A 20,249-nucleotide genomic window follows, 5' to 3' on the forward strand; every position below is an offset into this window, starting at 1 on the left:
TCAAAATGATTCCTTTCTTTTAAAGGCACCACATAAGACAGGGATTTTTATTTTTTAATCTTCATTGTGAAGTACCCTAAATTAGACTATGACTGTGTTAATATACAGGTTTATTTGGTTGAAGTGCAATCTAGGTTGAGAAAATACTTCTTCAAAATATAGTCATTCCAGCAGTCTATGTCTTATGGTTGAATGATTACTGACGGGACACTTATTTTTAACATTACATTTTTTTTCAACTCAGATGTAGCTGTTGCTTAAACTTTTAATGTCTAAGCCATTCATTTTTTAACCCATTCATTTCTAAATGAGTGCTAAGCTCATGTAACTTTTTATAGATGAAAAAGGATTAGCATAAAAGGGGGGGAGCTCTTAGTAAAGGTTGTAAAGTGACCCTTCTGTTTGATAGCAAGGGCACGAATAAGTCACATCCACATGAGCTGTAAACTGAGTTGGAGCAGCTGATCTGAAGGTCCCTGTGAGTGAGCCTAAGTCAGAAATGGAATAGTGACAGCTTGTATCACACGTCCACTAGGTTGTCTGATATCCCTTGAGTATGAATGAGTAAGTCTGAAACATAGCTTCGGGTTATTTCTTACCATCTTTTTTTTTTTTTTTTTTTTTTTACATATACTTGTTTGCACCAACCAATGTGGTCAGGTTATTTTTGCTTTGAAAAGTCATGACATCTTCCTCTGTTTTCTTCTCTCTTGAGGTTTTTTTTTGTTTGTTTGTTTTTTTAAGTTACTCTAATAGATTTAAATAATAAAAATACTAGTAAGGACTAGGATTTGTAAGTGATTATATAGAGAGCTATGCAAATAATCACTATATCTCTGTGGTGATTATTATGAAGAGGGATTTGGGTGTCAGGAAGAAGGAAATTGATTCTTCAAACCCGTTTAGCTAATTGGGTTAACAGATTCTTCATATGTTTTTAAAAATCCTAATGTAAAGAATCTAAATTATTAGCAGTTTTTAAATGATGTTTTAGAAGTAACTAGCTATATTTCCTGATGGGAGTTGTAATGTGCATAATGCTTATTGATGGTATTGAGATGGGAGAATTATTGAGTTCTTGTCCAAGGCCAGAGTTGGCGTAATACATGTAGGATGCTTGTACCAAGTAGGGTAAGAGGCTCCAGATGGCATTTAATTTGAGTGGTTAAATCTATAGCATTTGCCCTCATAAACACATTAATCCGCTTGAGATTTGTACAGATTTCCTTTGGAACCTCATTGCTACAGTTGAGGGAGATTTTGGTGATGTCTCAAAGCTTTGGAGGTAGACAGACCTAGAAATTGAATCATAATGTTGTTCCTTGCTGACTGAGTTACATCAGAGAACTGACTAACTTTTTTAGCTTCAATTTCCTTCGCATAAGGTGGACACCATATCTATTTTGAAAGGCTAATGCAGAAGGTTGAGAGAATAAAATAGCTAGGTAAGAAATAGTGCCTGATAATAGTAGGCACTATACCTGTTGTTGTTGGCATTTTTATTTGAATTTTAGGTCAAACTTAATTGGTTGCTTACTTGGCTAACGTATTTTTTTAACATTCAATTGTAATTTATGCTTGACATTTTAAGTTTATGGATTTTCATAATATAATTATTAAATAACTGTCCTTAATGTACACTTCTGTATTATAAAAATGCTCAAATTATATCGACACTTTTTTGGTTTAATATAGACATAAACATTTTGAAGTTCTTATTAGAAGTTTAGTCTTTTCTTACGTGCCAGTTACAGAATTCCAAACAGACAAGCCAAATAACACTTTGTTTTACTGTATAACTGAAAAAACAGTTCCTATTAATTTTTAGAACATATAAAACTATCTGGGGTCGGTGGGCACATTTCCATCCTTTCGTACAGATTTTGCAAAGCTGGAATATCCTGCCAGATGTTTGTATGCAGAGTAGTTTCACAGTGTTTTTGGTCACCTTCTCTTATAGAAAGTCAGTTGAGGATTCAAGGAGGACAGGCCAGGAGCCTAAGCCTCAGGGTTTTCAAGGATTATGCTACGGAACCCTGTAACTTCATTCACTTGTGACCTAACAACGCCCACTTCACCAGTGTAAGTGCAGGAATGTTTGAAGGAGGAAACAAAATCACTTTGATTTCTCCTCAAAATATGCCACTCTAAAAACACGGGGTTTTTTTCCTCTGTCTAATTTTGGGGCAGTTTCTTGTCCTGTCATTGTTGGAAACTACTGTGCTTCAAGCTGAAAGCACGTCTTGAAGTTAGGATTCAAGCATCCTTCTAAGAGACTGAAGGCTGTTCTTTAGTGCATTCCAGATGTATATAGGCCAACATTGCAAACGTGGTCATTGCTTCTTTATGGAATTTATTTTGTCTGTTTGTTTTTCAAGAAATTATCGTGCTTCTGTTGCCATAAATTACATTGCTTTCTGGGGTGCTTTTTCTTAGTGTTTCATTGTCTGCTCCCCCTGCTGCTGTTTAATAGTCAGTGCATACAAATATATACTAGAGTTTTCTATAACTGCTGATACATTTTATTCTGGGAAAGAGAGGTGCTAGAATGAATATAGGATATTTATAGAGGTAGCTAAACCTTAAGGTATTTCAGCATTATGTGAGTATTACAGAACAGAAACTTCCTTGCTAAGAAGGAAGTTGAAGTTAAGTTGGAAAAGGTACTTTAATTTTATGAAGAACAAATATCAAGTGACAGTCATTTTCTACATTAAAATACTAAAATCTGTTGACATAGTCATAAGAGAATTGTTAAGAATTAATAAACATGCCTAAAGAAAACTTTAAATTTTAAAAGAAGGTATTTTCTGTATCTATAGAAAATAAATTTATTGATGTTTTGAATTTGCTTTTTCATTTACTTAATAAAAGTAGATTTGGCGAAGAGTTATGTAGTTTACATGTATGCCATAGTTCTTATGAAGGATTGAGAATATCCCTAATAATTTAATTATCGAAAAAGTTCTAACTTGTGATTCAATAAATTAGTCATTACTAGAGAAATTGTTTTCAGTTATTACTTTTTGATTTAATTATCGGATAGAGGTAGCGCCTTAGAGCATTATAAACTATGTTTTTGGGTTTTGTTTTGTTTTTTTGTGTTTGTTTTTCTTTTTCATTTCAAAACAAAAGCCTTGACCAACACAAAATAGAACTTTCCCCAACATTATGGATAGATTAAACACATTTTTTCCCCCAAATAGCAAGGATGATAGATAACGCATTTATTTGTTCAATTTAAGAAGATTTCTGATAGTCACATAAATTGTAGCTATTACTTAAGATACACCTGTCTGGCAGATGTGAAATGCTATAAATGTTATGATTTTCAGTTAATCCATAAAATATATAGAATCTGATCTTTTTCAGAAAGAGACCAACCCTCTAAAACTGCAAATAGCGGGGGGCTTATTTTGTGGTGGCATAGCTCTGTCCGGGCGGCATTGGGGTACCTGGCTACTTGTGATGGTTTCATTGGCTCTATTAGTCTGTCATCTTTCTAGGAAATATAGAAATGGGTTGCCCTTTATTTGAATACTCACACTAGTTTTAAAAGACATTTCAGGAAGGCATTTTCTTTTATTCACTTGAACGGGGATGGGGAGTGAGTCTTGCTATTTGATTAAACAACAAACAATTCTGCTCTGTTCGTTAAAAAATGAGTTAAATGGGATGACAGTAGGTTAGAGAGGATACTTTATCTTTAATGAAACACTTTTCTTTATTAGTGCTTACTGTTCTGGGCTTTTTGTTATTATTTTGCTACACTTTGTCTACTTGGATGAGCATGAATGACATTTACTCCCTGGACTGGCGTGGACACCCGTGATGCCTACGGAAGCTTTGTAGAGCGGAAAGAACATAGATGGTTTTTGTCACGTGATCTTGGTCTCATATTCCAGCTCTGTCTGCAGCTTCCTACCTAATATTTTGGGAAACGTGTCTCACTTCTCTGAATCTCAGTTTCTTCATTTATAAATGGAGACGATAAAAGAGGAAAATAAAATCAAAAGGTTGCTGAGAGCATCAAACAATGTATGCAAAGCTCAGTTTGGTGCATAGCACACACTGGGTGGTCAGTAAATTGCATGTAAGTTTTCCAATGTCTAGAATGTGTTTTAAAAAGAGATTGAGGAAAACCATGTGCCATATACTCCTTGCAATGTAAGAAAATAATATTTCTTAGAAGGAAAACATGACCTTTCTCTTCTGTAATAACGGTCTAAATTAGTGTTGCTCAGACTTCCTGTGTCCATTCACAATTGCTACAGGTTGAATGTTTTTATTTAAAGCATTTCTTTTTTATTGCAAATACCCACCTGAATGCCTCATCTTAAGCAAGGATGTACATAAAAGCATGGATTTGAAGTCCTAGTTATATTTTTTCTAGTATACATTAAAATTAATATGTAACAAAATGAGAAAATGTTCATCTACACCACCGTAAAGCATTTTGCTTACTACTCACAGACACTGGCATACTTTTGGATATACCATTCTAAATTGCCAACAAGAACAATTTGGTGAGTCATGGTTGGTTAGAAAAATTTGTTTTAAACAACCTATGATTTTCCTTCTATGACATTAATGGGATCTCCCAACTAGAAGAGAAAAAGACAAATTTAATCATCAGAAATCTCTCATTCATTCGACATTCATTCCTCAGGCAGAACAGTCTATGGATTTAGAGCACCCCCTTGGGTTGGATTCACTCTCTGCCTTTTTTAGATATAAATTGGACAAGTTACTGTAATTCTGTGCTTCGGTTTTCTCATCTGTTAGATAGTTGCTGTGACAATTTAATGAATTAAAAGATGGAAATTGTCTAGACAGAGTCAGAGACATAGTAGGTACTCAGTAATGTCAAATCATTTATTTCTATCTATAAAGAAATACCATCTGTCTTTTCTTATTTTGTGGGGTGAGAGTTAGACAACGTGTTTCTTTGCTGTCCCGATACCTACTAGTACACACTTACAAGCTTTAAAGAGGGAATGGTGGCCTAATGATGTTGATGCTAACTGAAGAGGACTGTTGGATTTTTCACTTACTTTGCTTTCCATCAGTGACTTTTCAAGGAATTTACCTTTTGTTTCTTGTGTAATTTTACAGAACAGCCCATCAATCTGGCCTGAAGTTTTGCCAGGATATCTAAAACTCTCTGTGCTACTTTTGGAGGAATACATATAGCATTAGAGAATAGTTTAGCCAGTTATTTCCATAAATGAATGTATCCCTGTTATTCTTCTGAATGAGACTGAAAGGCACAGAATCTCTTATTAATATTTAATGGAAAGAAAAATATACTAAGGACATAGCATCTCACTGCACCTTTCAACATCTTAACTACTTAGTGTATGTACAAATGTTTCCCTGCTCAGTCGCCTGAGGGGGCCTGAAGAGTGACACCCCAGTAGCAATGAATACACCTAGCACCTTCACTTTGGTTTCTAATACCATTGCCCAATCAGAGGTGTCACAGGTTCTTGGAGAAATAGCTGATTCTGGAACTGGGAGCATGGTGTAGTGACAGAAGGTAAGGAAGTGCTCAAATAAAACTCCACATTGATGGGAACATTACAAAGGGACATAAGAGCAAATTTGTGAAAGGGCTCCCAATTACCACAGCTTGAAATATTCGATCAAGAAAGTGAGTATTGGATTATAACCCAAAATATAAAAATAAAAAAATCCATGAGGTCATATTGACGTAAATACTTTATTGACTAAATAATTAAATGGGGAGAATAGGAAAATCTGTGCAGAAGGATTCCAAGTAATTTATGTAGTGACTTAACCCTCAAGGAGGGAGAGCATAAAACTACTCACTCCTCAAGTGTGTGCTGTGCATATTGACTTCCTTCCGAAAAGCACAATAGGGAAAGAGGGAGTAGAGTACCGCTGTGCTGGAGAAACCCCACAAGCGCACACTACCTCAGCCAAGCAGTCAAAGGTAACATCCACAGTGATGCCATGTTGTAGTAGGTACACTTATGATCTGATGAATATGGCACTTTACATCTATGGTCTTCCTAGCAAAAGCATATAATCCCACCCAACCAAGAGAAAAACATCAGGCAGTTCCTAGTTGCGGGACATTCTAAAAAATACCTGACCAAGTACTCCTCAAAACTGTCAAGGCCATCAAAAACGAAGAAGATCCGAGAAACTGTGACAGCCAAGAAGGACCGAAGGAGACAAATGTAACATGCTGTCTTGGGTGGGATCCTGGAACAGAAAAAGAGCATTAGGTGAGAATTGGGGCAATCTGAGTAAAGTGTAGACTTTAGTTTAATAATGCATCATATTGTTCAATGAGTATGACAGGTGTGCCATACTAATGTAAGATGTTAGTAATAGGTGAAGCTGGGTGTGAGGCATATGGAGACTCTCTGCACTGATCTTCCCAATTTGTCTGTAACTCTAAAACTTTTCTAAAACAAAAAGTTTATTAAACAAATCTTAATCATCCTTTAAGGTCTATCTGGAAGGCTACCTGCTCTAAGAAGTCTTTTCTGTTGTATCTTCTCCCATGCCTTTCGCCCTGCCTCCCCTAATTGGGTGTAATCTCTTTCCTTTGACCTTCCACAGGACTTTGTAGTGGTTCTCTTAACTCTTAGTCCGATATTTCTTTCCTTTTTTATTCTTAATACATTTACAATGTCCATTAGGTCATTAGTCTTATTTCTCCAGCCTCAGTAACATCACACACAAGGTCTTGTTGAGTAGGTGCTCAATAAATATTGGATGAATTGTGTGAATGGTATTGTAGTTGTGATCCTTGAAATGCACCTCTAAATGCTTCTGCTCTCTGCTGTAGGAATCGTTACTGATCAATTTTAGGAACTAAGGTCAATTTTACTTAAGAGGGCTTAGAAGATTAAAGTTCTTTTATGAGTAATAGTTTCAATTTTACTATTTTTCAGACTTTTTCCAAGGGAATTACTAAACATTTGGTCAAAGAATTGAAGAAATTCATCCTAATTTTTCTGTGTAATGTCATTTGAGTACAAGTCGTATAAATTAATAAAATGAAAATATAATCTGTTCCTGCCTACTTTGTTCTTTGCTAGTTTCGGTAGTGTTTAGCATGATCAATATTTCAAAGCATCATTGTTACTGTTATCTATTTTTCATCTCAGAACCAAGCCTGAGATGTGTTAGTACTACCTATGTAGTAGAAATCTCCTGGCTTCTTAATGTAATTCACTTCCTAGAGTGTCTCTGCATCATTTTGGGTTACCCGTGTAGCCTTTTTCTCAACTCATATTCATAAAGTATGGGTGAGAGATACACTTTTTTTCTCTTTGTGTAAATTTAATACAAGCCATGTTTCTGATAAGCAGATGGATTCAGTAACTGGTTAAATTCATAAACAGTGAATTTTCTACCATGCATTTATGAAGCCTCTACAGGCCTTATAACCTAAAACCAGTGAGTGTCAATATATCATTTTGTAATTGGCCATATAAATTAGTACTATCTGCAGGATGTTTGTTCATGTAAATGCTATTGTCACCTTGGAGTCTGTGCATTGTAGTTGATGTCTTGCAAGAAAGATGTTTTTCTTTCACGGACAAGGATCCTGATTATTTCCCATTTAAGAATCTCAGTTCTGCTTACAGACACTCATAGCTCAGAAATTTTGGCATGGTTTATGCTCAGGTTAGTCTAATCTCATTTAAATTAAAAGTTTATAGTATACAAACAAAAACCATACCGGCTATATTGGTGGCCTTTAATAGTCCTCTCTCCTCTGTATCTACTTTAGCAGTAACATTCTTATTATAGGTTTGCTTCAACTAAAAATGACATCTGAATACTTTCCCTTCCAACAGGGAAGAAAAGATGTGCTGGTTGGCATTTTCCTGTTAGGGAGCATCCTGTGCAGCTTTGCCTGAGGCATGCTTGGGTTTCCGTCAGCGTCTCTGGTCTGCTGCACTGTAATCCCTCGGGTGGCAGCCTCTGCTTTATATTACTGGAAAGGAGTGTGCTGTGCAGACATAGGCACCATAATAGGAAACACCTCCGTCTGTCATAAGCAGGCCTGGAGAGTAGAAAGCACAGGCCTGATAGGGAAGTGTCCATAGCAACCAGGCAAAGATGAGGTTGCCACCGTGGAATAAGTGTAAGCTGATAGTGTCGTCTTCATTTCAGAAAATGACTGGCTGATTTAAGGCTGCTTTCCATGGTGGGCACAGCGGTGTTTTGGTGCTTTGTTTTTGTTTTAGACCTAAATATGAATAAAGGTATCTTAAATAATATTCTCAAAAATATTTAGAGAGGATATATTGAAGTGTTCTCCTTTTGTTACTCTCCTTTCATTTTGCCTGATCATTCCAGTGTAAACCCATTACAGAGAAAGAACAGATATTTCATTACAGTGGGAACTGATTTTTCAAAGATTATACAAAAATGAAATTATCATGAGTCTATTTAAAGAATGATATATTATACTGAATTATACAGAAAATCCAAATTTGTAGCAAAGATGTTAAGTATTGTCATTCTCATCAGAGCATATTGTTGAAACTGACTTGAAATATTCAGTGGAAAACTTACTTGTTACCTTAACCTTGTGTTCAAACCTGTGAATGTTATCTGTCACATTTTTAAAGATGAAAAACTGATGCTCTATTAAACTTGTCCACGAGCCATATGCTTCTTAATACAGGCAGAGGTCATTATTTTTCTGAATGTAACATCTGAGGGGAGGACAAGGAGATAGAAAAACAAGTGTTTGTTCTCAGGCTGCATTTGCAAAATATGTCCTAATAATTTTTTAATTTATTTAGTGAGCTCTGGATTTCAAAATTGTAAGAGCAGTTTCAGCAAATATAATTCCTGTAAGGGAATCCTATTGTGCGGCTTATTCTGCCTTCCTTGTTCTCTGTGTCATGTTGGGATGAGAGCAGAAAGGACCTAGCTCCTAGCTCCTAGCTCTTAGGAAAAGTATGCCAGTAAGACAGCATTAGATTGGGAGTCAACTTAGCAGGCAGGTAGTTAACAGGCCACAGATATGAACTAAAGGATGAGGGGGTCAGTGGTATGAGAAGACCAATTGACTAAGGCAGATCTGAGATTCTGAGCTGATGGGATTTGGAGCGTTGGGTCAGTGGAATTGGTAGTATAAAGCTTGATCAATCAGCGGGAGATAGGATAAATGTAGGGAAGGTTTAAGCAGCTGTCAGAATTTTAAATAGACAATTATTAGGTGTTGCCTATTGGGGGAATGGAGAGGAAAGATGGACTCATGGCTAGAGTGAGAAATAAAGATGGAAGGAAAGGAAGGTAGGAGAAAGCTATATTAGACGGTGAGGTGGTGAAGGAGAAGGGTGGGAGGAGGAATATCTGACTGCGCTGGCCTGGGATCAGAGTTGTCCTTGGCTAGAGGCAGACTGACCAATTTGTGTTCCTGCCTACTTTACACCTAGGATTAATATGGTGAAATCTGGTTGGAATAAACCTTTGGGACAGCCTTGAAGGAAAAAAGAAATCCCCTGAGGTGAGGGTCTGACTGTTTATGGGAAGACAGTTGGCTGTGGGGATGAGGGAGGTGGGAGTTCTGATTGAAGAGGGGAGATTTATAGACAGAGTGTATTTCTGAGGCTTGAGTCTTTTTTAGCACCAATAGCTGGCTTCACCTCCTTCACCTGTTGCCTCCTTGAGTCATGGCCCAGTAGCAGCATGGGTGGTTTGTCACATCCAACTGCTGGGCTACCCCCTAAGGAACCTGTTGCCTGGGAGGGAGAGCATGGGGCAGCACGGTATAAGCTGGAACACGGTGAAGAGAGACTGTCAAAATCAGTGTAAGTTGATTCACTGTAGTATTTCATGAGTAACTATTGGATGCCAAAAGAGAAAAGTGGGACAGAATAGCAAATGACACATATGGATTCCGCTTTAAATCTTCCTTATTCCAAAGAGCTTAACAATTTATCTTCTGGATATAAATCCACCCCACACTAGAGTTATGACCTTGGATAATTAAATTACCTCAACCTCTCTGAGCCTCTGTTTTCTCTGTAAATCAGGACTAATAAACTCTACTTCACATGGTTATTATGAGAATGACATGAAAACTTGTGTCAAGTGCATAGTGTGGTGCACACACACATAGTAGGCATTGTGGCCTATCTTTAGTAGGGATGAGGACTGGAACTATTTTTAAACTTAAAGGTGAACTTTATATGCTGCCATATAAGTAACCCAGTGCAACTGGAGCTTGAATCAACACGCCTGGATGACAGAGCCCACAAAGTGTGCCTTTGAAATCCTGATACTCAGCATGGTGATTTATGGGACCTCACTAGCTTGCATATGTGATGGCCTACTGAGTTTGTTTACTTTAGTTTTAGCTCGGTTACCTAGCACTCTATGATAGCATATTCTTATTTACACTCTCACTGACCACTTAATTATGATGACTTTGAAAGAATATATTTGAAGGCAGACACGAAAAAAGAAACTTTTAATTGAGTTGTAAGGGTCTTGTGTAGATAGATCTTCATTCCCCCTTGTCTAAAAATCAGTGCATTGCTTACCTAAATGGCCTCTAAGGCCCCTCTAAATGATTCAGATATCAGTATCAGGTTACTAGGTGTCTCTTCTTGGGGCAACTAGGAACAAGAACCAAAAATAAACCTTTTCATCAGTGCACAGATTTAAAATGACAATCTGGTTGAGAAACAGAAGAGTGGATGAAATGACCTTGAACTTAGTTCCAGCCGATGATGAAGTCTTAGTCATCGTCTGATACTAGCCGTACCAGAGGGAAACGAAACTCCCAGCAGTGTAGTTGTTGTAAGAGTTGAAAATGAGTCCCCGAGTAGGTGACTGGTGCCTTTCCTTTTCCACTTGCTGACAGCCACTTTGCAGAGAAATCAAACGTTGCTTAATAAAAGTTGTTTTTGGTTTTTAATTTGAAAGGATATAGAGGTGAAAGGGGTTTGTGAGAGCTACCTACTCACCTCCTTCACTTTACAGATGCCGTAACAAGGTACAGGAAAAGATGACGTGACCCCGAACAAATCAGTCCTGTGTTACTTTTGTCAAGGCTTTTATCTTGTGGCAAAAATTTTTGTTGATAGACATGACCGTGATTTAGGTCTTTTATTGACATATCCATCACTTTTGAATGAGATTTTTACGTTGGTGTGTCTTTACTATTTGTGTTTGATACTTGACTATTTTCTAGACCAGGTACCATTTTCATGTGGGAAATAAATCATTATGAGGTGGGTTTTTTTGTCGTTGTTTTATGCCTTTTGGCTTCAGTTAACCACAATCCAGTATTTAGGCTTACATAGAAGTTTGTGTTCTGTTTTTTTTTTTTTGGGGGGGGGGGGGGTCTGGTAACTATAGGACATGTATCTGCACCAAAGGTTTTATAGACGAAATGAGACTTTTAAATAAGTGTATTATTTTACTCTTTTCCTATCACCTTTATTTTCAGAAGCAAAACTTATGTCCTCCCATCATAATGATATAACATAGGCAGTATCCTAGAAGAATAAATGTCAAGGTAGTTATTAACAACCATTTTTCCTGAAGTGTGAACAAATATGAGTTAAATAATGTTTTAAACTATGTTTTAGGTCTGAGGGTTGTTTTGTGTGTTTTTTAAGGACTTCCTTGATTTTAGAGAGAGGAAGGGAACGGGAGAGAGAAACATTAATGTGAGAGAGAAACATCCATCAGTTGCCTCCTGCATGCACCCTGACCCAGGAGCAAGCCCACAACCTGGGTATGTGCCCTCACCGGGAATCAAACCCACCATTTTCTGGTGTGCAGGATGACATCCAGCCAACTGATCCACATTGGCCAGGGCAAGTTTGAGTTATTTATTAGAAGAAACATAGTTGAATCTTACGTTAGGGGCAATTAGATAAATCGCGTTGGTTTTTCCAGTATTTTAGAGCCAGTAATTTAGTCTCAAGATATAAGAACAGTTACATTTAATTTTAAAAATTGCTTAAAAGCATTATTTTGAATAAAAATGACTGCTATAGAATTAATGATGATGATCTAACCTATGCTGTATTTTATGGATAACAATATGTACTTTTAAGATATGGCAAGATTTCCTTTTCCAGCAAAGTGGCAACATGCATCTAATTTGAATTCCAGAGGAAGAGAATAGAGAGAATAGAGACAAGGAAATATTCTAGGATTTCAGTTGAATCCCAAGCAGAAAAAATTTTTAAAGAAACCCACATCCTGGTATTTCCTACAGAAACAAATAGATCTCAGCACAGCCAGAGAGAAGAGGCAGATTGTCTACAAGGAAACAAAAATTAGATTGACAGCTATTTAATTTGTGGGAAGTGGCAGGGGTTCATCTGATTAAAAGAAATTATATCACATGTGAAAGCAAGGGCATCTGGGATACAGAGTTTTTAATTGTCCAGACTCTGCAGCTCAGGAAGGCACACTAGAAGGAAGTGGGGTGGCTCCTGCACTTGCTCGTTTATTTTGTCTCCCACACACTAAATGCAAGCTCACATGATTTGCTGAAACAATAGCTAACACATAGTTAAAAGAATCATCATCATATACTCATTGATATTGGTCCTGATCTCCTTGGTCCCAAGTTACCTGTGGAGTTGTACCTATATTGCCTTTTGGGATTATAGGGATGTCTTTACATTTGTCAGGTCAGTGCATGCTGAAAAAATTATATCTATTTGTTTGGTATCTCCATAAGCATTTTCAGCTGGTGTCCATGATTCTAATAGTTTGCAGACAAACCATTGATTGCATAAACTATTGGATAGATATTATTGCAGGAATCTTAATGCAGTTGTTTTAATCAGATTGTCTTTCTTATGACAAGTTTCAGTGTTTCTGGTCACACTATAAATAGTTTATTGGACCCTGACCAGTGTTGCTCAGTGATAGTGCATTGGCCTGGTCACCAAAGGGTTGTAAGTTCAATTTCCGGTCAAGGGCACATATCTGGGTGGCAAGTTCAATCCCTGGCCCCATTCTGGGGTGCATATGGAGGAGGCAGCTAATCAATGTATCTCTCTCTCTCTCTCTCTCTCTCTCTCTCTCTCTCTCTCTCTGTCCCCCCCCCTCTCTCTCTTCCTCCCTCCCTTCCACTCTCTCCATAAATCAATGGGAAAAAAATATCCTCAGGTGAGGATTAACAACAAAAAAATTGTTCATTAGGCTCCTGACATCTGCTTGATACTGTGCTAGATTACTTTTATCTCTCCAACTCCTTCAGCACAACCCAAAGACCCTAAAGACCTTACTGTATGTTGTAGTGCTCATAAGAGACAGGGCCACGGTTTTAACTCTGGTGAAGCCAACTAGAGAAACCTACATTCTATACCTTGGTACTTCTCAGAGTTCCCATACTCTACTATTCTGTCACTGTCACTTATGAGGGAAAAAATCCCATTATTGCACCATTTTTATTTGTGCTTATGATTGCATTTAGTAAAGTCTTAATTACTAAAATGTTCAAATAAGGCATAGTACCTTAATAAAAATACTGCCGACTTAAATGCTGGATTCTGCTTTTGGTTATGTTGTGTAATCTTGCTTAGGCTTTTATATTACTAATTTACGGTGAAGAAGGGATTTAAAAATAAATTATCTGTTAATGGGCTTGGGGGAATAGTCTAAAAGCATCTTAAAAGGGTTTGGGGAATAGTCTAAAAACATCTTAAAATAATTTGATGAAAGTGTTCTATCAGAGTGTAATGTCATTAGAGGATTTGAAAGTAAATACATATTTAAAACAACTATCCGGCATTTTTCCTTACCCAGAACTCTGTGAAGAATTGGGGGTAGGGGTGTAAAATGTCCCTCAACAGTTAAAAAAAAAACAACTTCATATTTTTTAAATTGTCTTGCACTCAATTCATAAGACTCTTCTCCTTTTTATTCTCCTCCAAATCTGTACTTCCCCCAACCTTCTTCATCTCAGCAAATGGCCCAAATATCTATTCAAGTCACAAATCGAGGTGTTGATTCCAAATATCTATTCAAGTCACAAATCTAGGCGTTGATTCTCATCTCTTCACTTCCAGCATTCAGTTCAAGTCTTGTTAGTTCCTCAGTGCTTCCTCTCCTCTTCCATCTGCTCTTTCCCCCCTACAAACCATCCTCTCCAGGGACAACTTTTTAAAAATGTAAATTAAGTTCCACACCCTCTGGCAAGCTTACCTGATCTTGATTTTGCCCTTCCTTGACCCCTCTAATCTGACCTGATATACTTATTTCTTCATGCTGGCTGTGTTCCTTCAGCCCTTGTTCAGAAAGCTCTGCCCCAAATCTTCTGGTTGGCTTTCTAGTCATTAGTGTCTCATCTCAGATATTACTTTCTCAGTGCAGCTTGTCCTGACTACTTAATAGCATATTTGTCACTTTTTTTTTTTGTCTAAGGCTTGTTTTTGTCTTTTTGCTCATTGCTGTATCACCATGCTGATGCATAGTAGCTGTTTACTATTTTGTTAAGTGAATAAGTAAATAATCATTTTTAAGTGATTATTATCTGATATTTAAGCCCATTACTTTCCACAAGAATTTTCATTGAAATCGTAGTATTTTTATTTCTGCTTGCTAATAAATGTGAAGGAAGAAAAGAGTTAGGTAGTAAAATAAGTTTGAGAAATGCTAGGTTAAACACAATTAGAAAGATTATTCATTACTGTTCTGATAAAGCCTTTAATATGCTATTGTACACAATCTCTAGGAAGGTTAGTGCTATATCAGAAGTTTATTTCACACTGGATGTCTTCTTTGAGACACATTTTTGTCTTTTTTGCTTTTACAACACATTCTAGACAAAATCCAATGTAATAGGAAGAAGAAAATGAATGCTTTATTGACTATGTGGAGGCTGATTTATATTGACCGTAAGAAGAAAAAGCTGCCCTAACCGGTTTGGCTCAGTAGATAGAGCGTTGGCCTGCGGACTGAAGGGTCCCAGGTTCAATTCTGGTCAAGGGCATGTACCTTGGTTGTGGGCACATCCCCAGTAGGGGGTGTGCAGAAGGCAGCTGATCGATGTTTCTCTCTCATCGATATTTCTAACTCTCTATCCCTCTCACTTCCTCTCTGTAAAATATCAATAAAATATATTTTTTTAAAAAGAAGAAGAAAAAGCTGACAACCAAGGACTCAAAAATTGAACCTATGAAAAAGTGAAAGAAGAGAATCTACAATAACTGCACCCAGTGAACAGCTGTGAACCCGGGAACACTGGTCCCCAAGCGGCACGAGCACGCAGATTCGGAGGAGCCCTGCACCCCCTCACAGAAAGGAGAGAGAGAATTACATAACCAGACACCTGGAGAAGAGAGATCATGGGGAGACAAAGAAACAGCCTGCATATGAAAGAAAAACAGGCATCATCAGAAAAGGAAGTAAACAAAACGGAGGCAAGCAACCTATCAGAGAAAGAATTCAGAGAAATGGTCATAAGGTGGATGAAAAGAATGGAAGACAAAGTCAACAATATGTGTAAGAACCAAGAGGACATGAAGAAGAATCAAGAAGAAATGAAAAATGACATCACTGCTATAAAGAAAAAGTGAAAGAAGAATTTTAAAATGTATGCATCAGTTGGGACCATTCAGTTTTCTGCAAGCAGCTCTACCCATTTCATCGTATTTGCTTTTAATTTCCACCAGCTGGCATAGTGCTTGGCCTACAATAAACATACCATAAAATAAATATTTGTTGACTATTCAGTGATGAGTGAGTAAACGTGGTCCAAGATCATCATTAAAGAATTAAGATCAGTTGGTTTAAGAAAGCAGGAAAATATCTAAGGCATTTCAGGGAATGTTTTATTCCAAAGGATTAAAATAACAATGATATTAATACCTAATAAGGATAGTTTATCTGCTATTATATTGCCTAAAGGCTTTGCTTAATTAGGAATTTTCCATATATTAGATTACTCAAAGCTAACGTGGACTTTAGACAAACATATGCCTATTTGCCTGGGATATAGTGGTGGAGCTCTTTGAAAGAGTAAAATTGTTATTTTATGGTATGTAACTATGCTTGAGATTTTTTTCATTTCTCTTTAGGCACAGTTAAGCACATTTGGAATTAAAATAATTCAATAGCATCATCTCATTTTTTAAAGTCAGATTTTGAGGTGTAACTTACATATGGCAAGATGTAGTCTTTTTAGGTATGGTTGAATGTGTTTTGAAAAATGTATACAATTGGATGACTACCACCAGAATCTAGATATAGATTTTTACATTACCCAAAAAGGTTTCTCTTGCTCTTTTGTAGTCATTCCCCTACCCCTATCCCCAGTCACTGGCAACCAGTGACCTGAATATCCCTACATTTTGTCCTTTCCAGAATTTATGTGAATGAAATCACATAGTGTATCTATAGCCTTCTGTAAATGGCTTCTTTCCCTTTATATATTGCTTTTGAGATTGATCCACTAATAATATGTTACATGTATTAATTTGTTTCTTTTTATTGCTTTCTAGTATTTCAGTTGGATGTATTACAATTTGTTTATCCATTCACCACCTGATATCTAGGCTATTTTCAGGTTTCAGTTGATATGAGTAGAATTGCTACAAACATTTGCATATAGGTTTTTGTACGGATATATGTTTTCATTTCTCTTAGGTAAATAACTAGGGTGGGTAGGATTGTTGCATCATATAGTCAGTGTACTTATTAACTTTATAAGAAAGTTCCAAGCTGTTTTTAAAAAGTTGCTATACCATTTTGCACTCCCTCCAACTATGTATGAGAGCTCCATTTGCTCCACATCCTGGCAAGCGTTTTGTATTGTTTGTATTTTTTATTTTAGCCATCCTACTAAGTATGTAGTGGCACCACATTTTGGATTTAATTTTTTTTATTTCCTGAATTACTAATGACTAACGTCAACCTCGAGTTCCTCTTAATTTCAGACCTCTGTAGAGTTTGTAACATATGTTTTTGTTTTTGAACAAAGCTGTTCCTTAAATTTCATTCAGATCCATTATCACTAGAGGGCAGTAAACACAAACGGATTTAGTAGGCTTGCTTGACTTAATGTTTTTATACTATTAGCATTAATTAAAGAAAGTATAGTTTTTATAATGTAAAAATAGATTTAAAATTGTTATTTAAAATATAGGTTATAAATTAGTTCTAGATTATTTTCTGCCTCTAAAACTACTTTCAAGGCAGTTGAATAGAAGAAACACTCAATGATTTAAAAGACACTGGTATGCTCTAGTTATTATATGTAATATCTGTAGTTTAACCTTGCCTCAGAATTCTTCAAGGAGCATTTAGCAATTAGGTTTGCATGTGTTGAGCTGAACAGCATTGGATATGTGAGAGCCCACTTTATACAGATTTGCTTCTTGATTAATAACAACTCCCAGAACTTTGGCCTTAAATAAAAAGGTATAAATTAAATATAGACTGATTATAGAATAAATTATTTTCCAAATGTGTAAATTATACCAAAAACAGTGCTGTTACTGGGAAAATCTCTTAGGTTGGAGAAATCTAAGAGTTAGTACACTTATTTTAAATAATATTTCTTAAATATTTTAAGCACAGTAATATCTTGTATAAATTAGAATTTATTATGTTAACAGCCATATTGTTTGTAGACTCTAGGCTAAATGTAGATTAATGCCTAAAATACTTTTTGGCAATTTAGAATATTTTGAAGCCGGACACCCTTGGTTCAAATTTACTGTCCTGCTTGGCTTTGTGACCTTGGGGGAGACACTTGACCTTCTGAGCCTCAGTGTCTTCATAATTTGGTCTGTTTTTCTTTTTCCTTATTCAAAACTGTGTCTTATCTCTCATGACCTCTCTTCCAACGTCAATGATGCCAGCGTGTGTTAATACTATATCAATGACTCAACTCCATCAGCAGAATTTTAAATATCCTAAAATAGTCCAGAAAGATTGGTGATTGCTTGAGGTATCAGTTAAAATGAAGAATAAAAGAGGGGTGACGTTACAGATTCTGGGGAGTATTATCAGAGAAAGACATGAAAAGAGAACTAAGTGCTGGAGGAAATGTTTCTTTTTCCTATTTCAGTACCTGTGCACATGTTGGTATATAAAACCATCTGGGTGTTTGAGAGCAGCAGGTCACCAGACAGGGAATCTGAGTTCTACCTGTGTGTGAGGGCATCTCTGTCTTGTTCACACAGCCTCCCACGCAGAAGTAGGTCTCGCTTTCAGGTGAGGCTGCCTGTGTCTGGGCACCAGGTTCCTGACCGCAGTTATAAGATCCACCCTGTCCAGAGATCTGACCACAGTGATGGTAGCAGTGGTTCTTTACTTCAAGACACTGTGAGTCAGCACAGGATTAAGGATAACTGGGTCCACTCCTAAATTCATGCCATTTATCATAGAATTTGCATCAGCCTAATTTTATGGTGAACTATTCATACACCATGGAGAGCACAGACTCACAGAAGCCTGGATTTGCCTCTCAGCCCTGTCACATACAGGGCAAGTACCTGTCTTTTCACCTTAGCATGGGGATAATATCTGTCTCACCAGGATGTTGTGAAGATTCGAGATCAAATAGATAAAGTTCTTGGTGCATATAGGTGCTTAATAAATCTTGTGACATACCCATTACAATGCTCTCATTAACATTTTCAGAAGCCAAGTCTGACCGTTAAGAGTGGTATCTCTCTGGCCCCATCCACATTTCTCTTCTGCGTTGTCTAGACTCTTCTGCAGGCTGCTACTGCGATGGCAGTGGGAAGTAGCATCTAGTCTGCCTCTCATAATGGGAAAAATGAAATGAATCTTAGTTTGTTTCAGAGCTTTTAAAAAAGATTTCTTGTTATCATCATTGTCATCTCCGTTACTGGAAAAGATTAGGGACTTACATACAGTTGAATCTTATGCCTGTGGTTGACTAACTACTTTGAGAACTGTGAAGAAAGCATGAGCTATCTTTCTTGCCTCAAGCATCCTCCATCCTGATTTAGGAGTCACAGTTCAAGGTAATTGAAGCAACTAGAACAGTAATCCTTAACATTGCGGGACATTCAAGAAATTCCAGGGTACACTTACTGGGGAGTACTCCTGGAATTTTATGGGCAGAAGCCAGGGAGACTAGATGTCCTGGAAGACACAGGGTAATCTTTACCAGGGAGGATCACTCCATCTGCCAACAACCATTCATGTAGGTAATTCACATATGATTATCTGAGCCTAGAACACAACTACTTTTTACATGTAAGCGTTTCCACCCCCCTCTCTCTTTCTTCCCTTCCTCCCTCCTCTGCCTGTCCTCCCCACCCCATCTCTCTGTCACTTTCCCAGCAGCTTCTTCCTAAATTTAGCATGGGCTTCCTCATAACATGGTAGTGTCAGAATAGTCAGCCATTCTCACAGGGTGACTCAGGGATCCCAATAGCACATTCAAGGAGACCAAGGTGGAAATCCCCAACGTGTCTTCCTCAGCTAGACAGGGGAGGTGGAGGCAGCTAAAAAGGCCTCAGCCCAATTTTTTTAAATGGCCCAATGGGAGACAGCAAGACCTGGGCGATGCATGAGGAAACAGGTGACCCCATAGTACTCAGCCAATGAGGAACCGGAGGAGGGACTAAATAAATAGGCTATGTTCCCCACCCCACATGTCCCTGTACAATGGGACTGACGCCCGCTCTTGAGGGTGTATTAAAAGTCTCATTTTCGCCGTACTTCTGTCTCCAAGTCTGTCATTTAAATTCGGACAAGTGAGCCATTTCTCATACTCCGAAAGAGGCATATTTGGAGACCAGCTACGGCAGTACCCAATTTTACCAATGAGGAACCCGACACACTAAGAAGTGAGGTTATTTGTTGAATATTATACACTAAAGGATTTAAATTCAGAGTCTATGTTCTTAGTAGAACTTTAGGCAAATTCTTTTAAGATGGGTTTTTTATTTTGTTTTTGTTAAACCCGGGGATGTTTTTTTCCTTTTCTTTTCTTTTTTTTTTTTTTTTGTAGAGAGAGGAAGGGAGAGAAGGAGGAGGAGAGAGGGAGAAAAAAAAACCATCAATGTGTGAGACACATCAATTGGTTGCCTCCCCCACACACCCCAACCCGGGTGGGATAGAACCTGCAACCAAGTTACATGCCCTTAACTGGGAATCACACCCGTGACCCTTCGGTCTGCAGCCAATGCTCCAACCACTGAGCAACCAAGATGTTTTGTGTGTGTGTGTGTGTGTGTGTGTGTTTAATATATTTTATTGATTTTTCACAGAGAGGAAGGGAAAGAGATAGA

The 20,249-nt window shown here is 37.4% G+C and overlaps 1 protein-coding gene across 5 annotated transcripts in view; it reads left to right on the top strand.

Annotated features, from left to right (window-relative positions):
• Positions 1-20,249, top strand: part of PDE4D (phosphodiesterase 4D) — a 657,725-nt gene that overhangs the window by 613,936 nt on the left and 23,540 nt on the right. Inside the window, exon 7 of one of the 5 annotated variants that reach the window (XM_059694587.1) lies at positions 6,930-7,050. The exons of the other annotated variants lie outside the window; for them this stretch is intronic. Within the exon in view, the coding sequence (XP_059550570.1) occupies positions 6,930-7,010 (81 nt within the window). The 3' untranslated portion in view covers positions 7,011-7,050. Of the gene's footprint in view, positions 1-6,929; positions 7,051-20,249 lie in introns of those variants that run through there. 5 annotated transcript variants of the gene reach the window in all.

Source organism: Myotis daubentonii, chromosome 4, assembly GCF_963259705.1.
Source record: "Myotis daubentonii chromosome 4, mMyoDau2.1, whole genome shotgun sequence".
Taxonomy (NCBI): Eukaryota; Metazoa; Chordata; class Mammalia; order Chiroptera; family Vespertilionidae; genus Myotis; species Myotis daubentonii.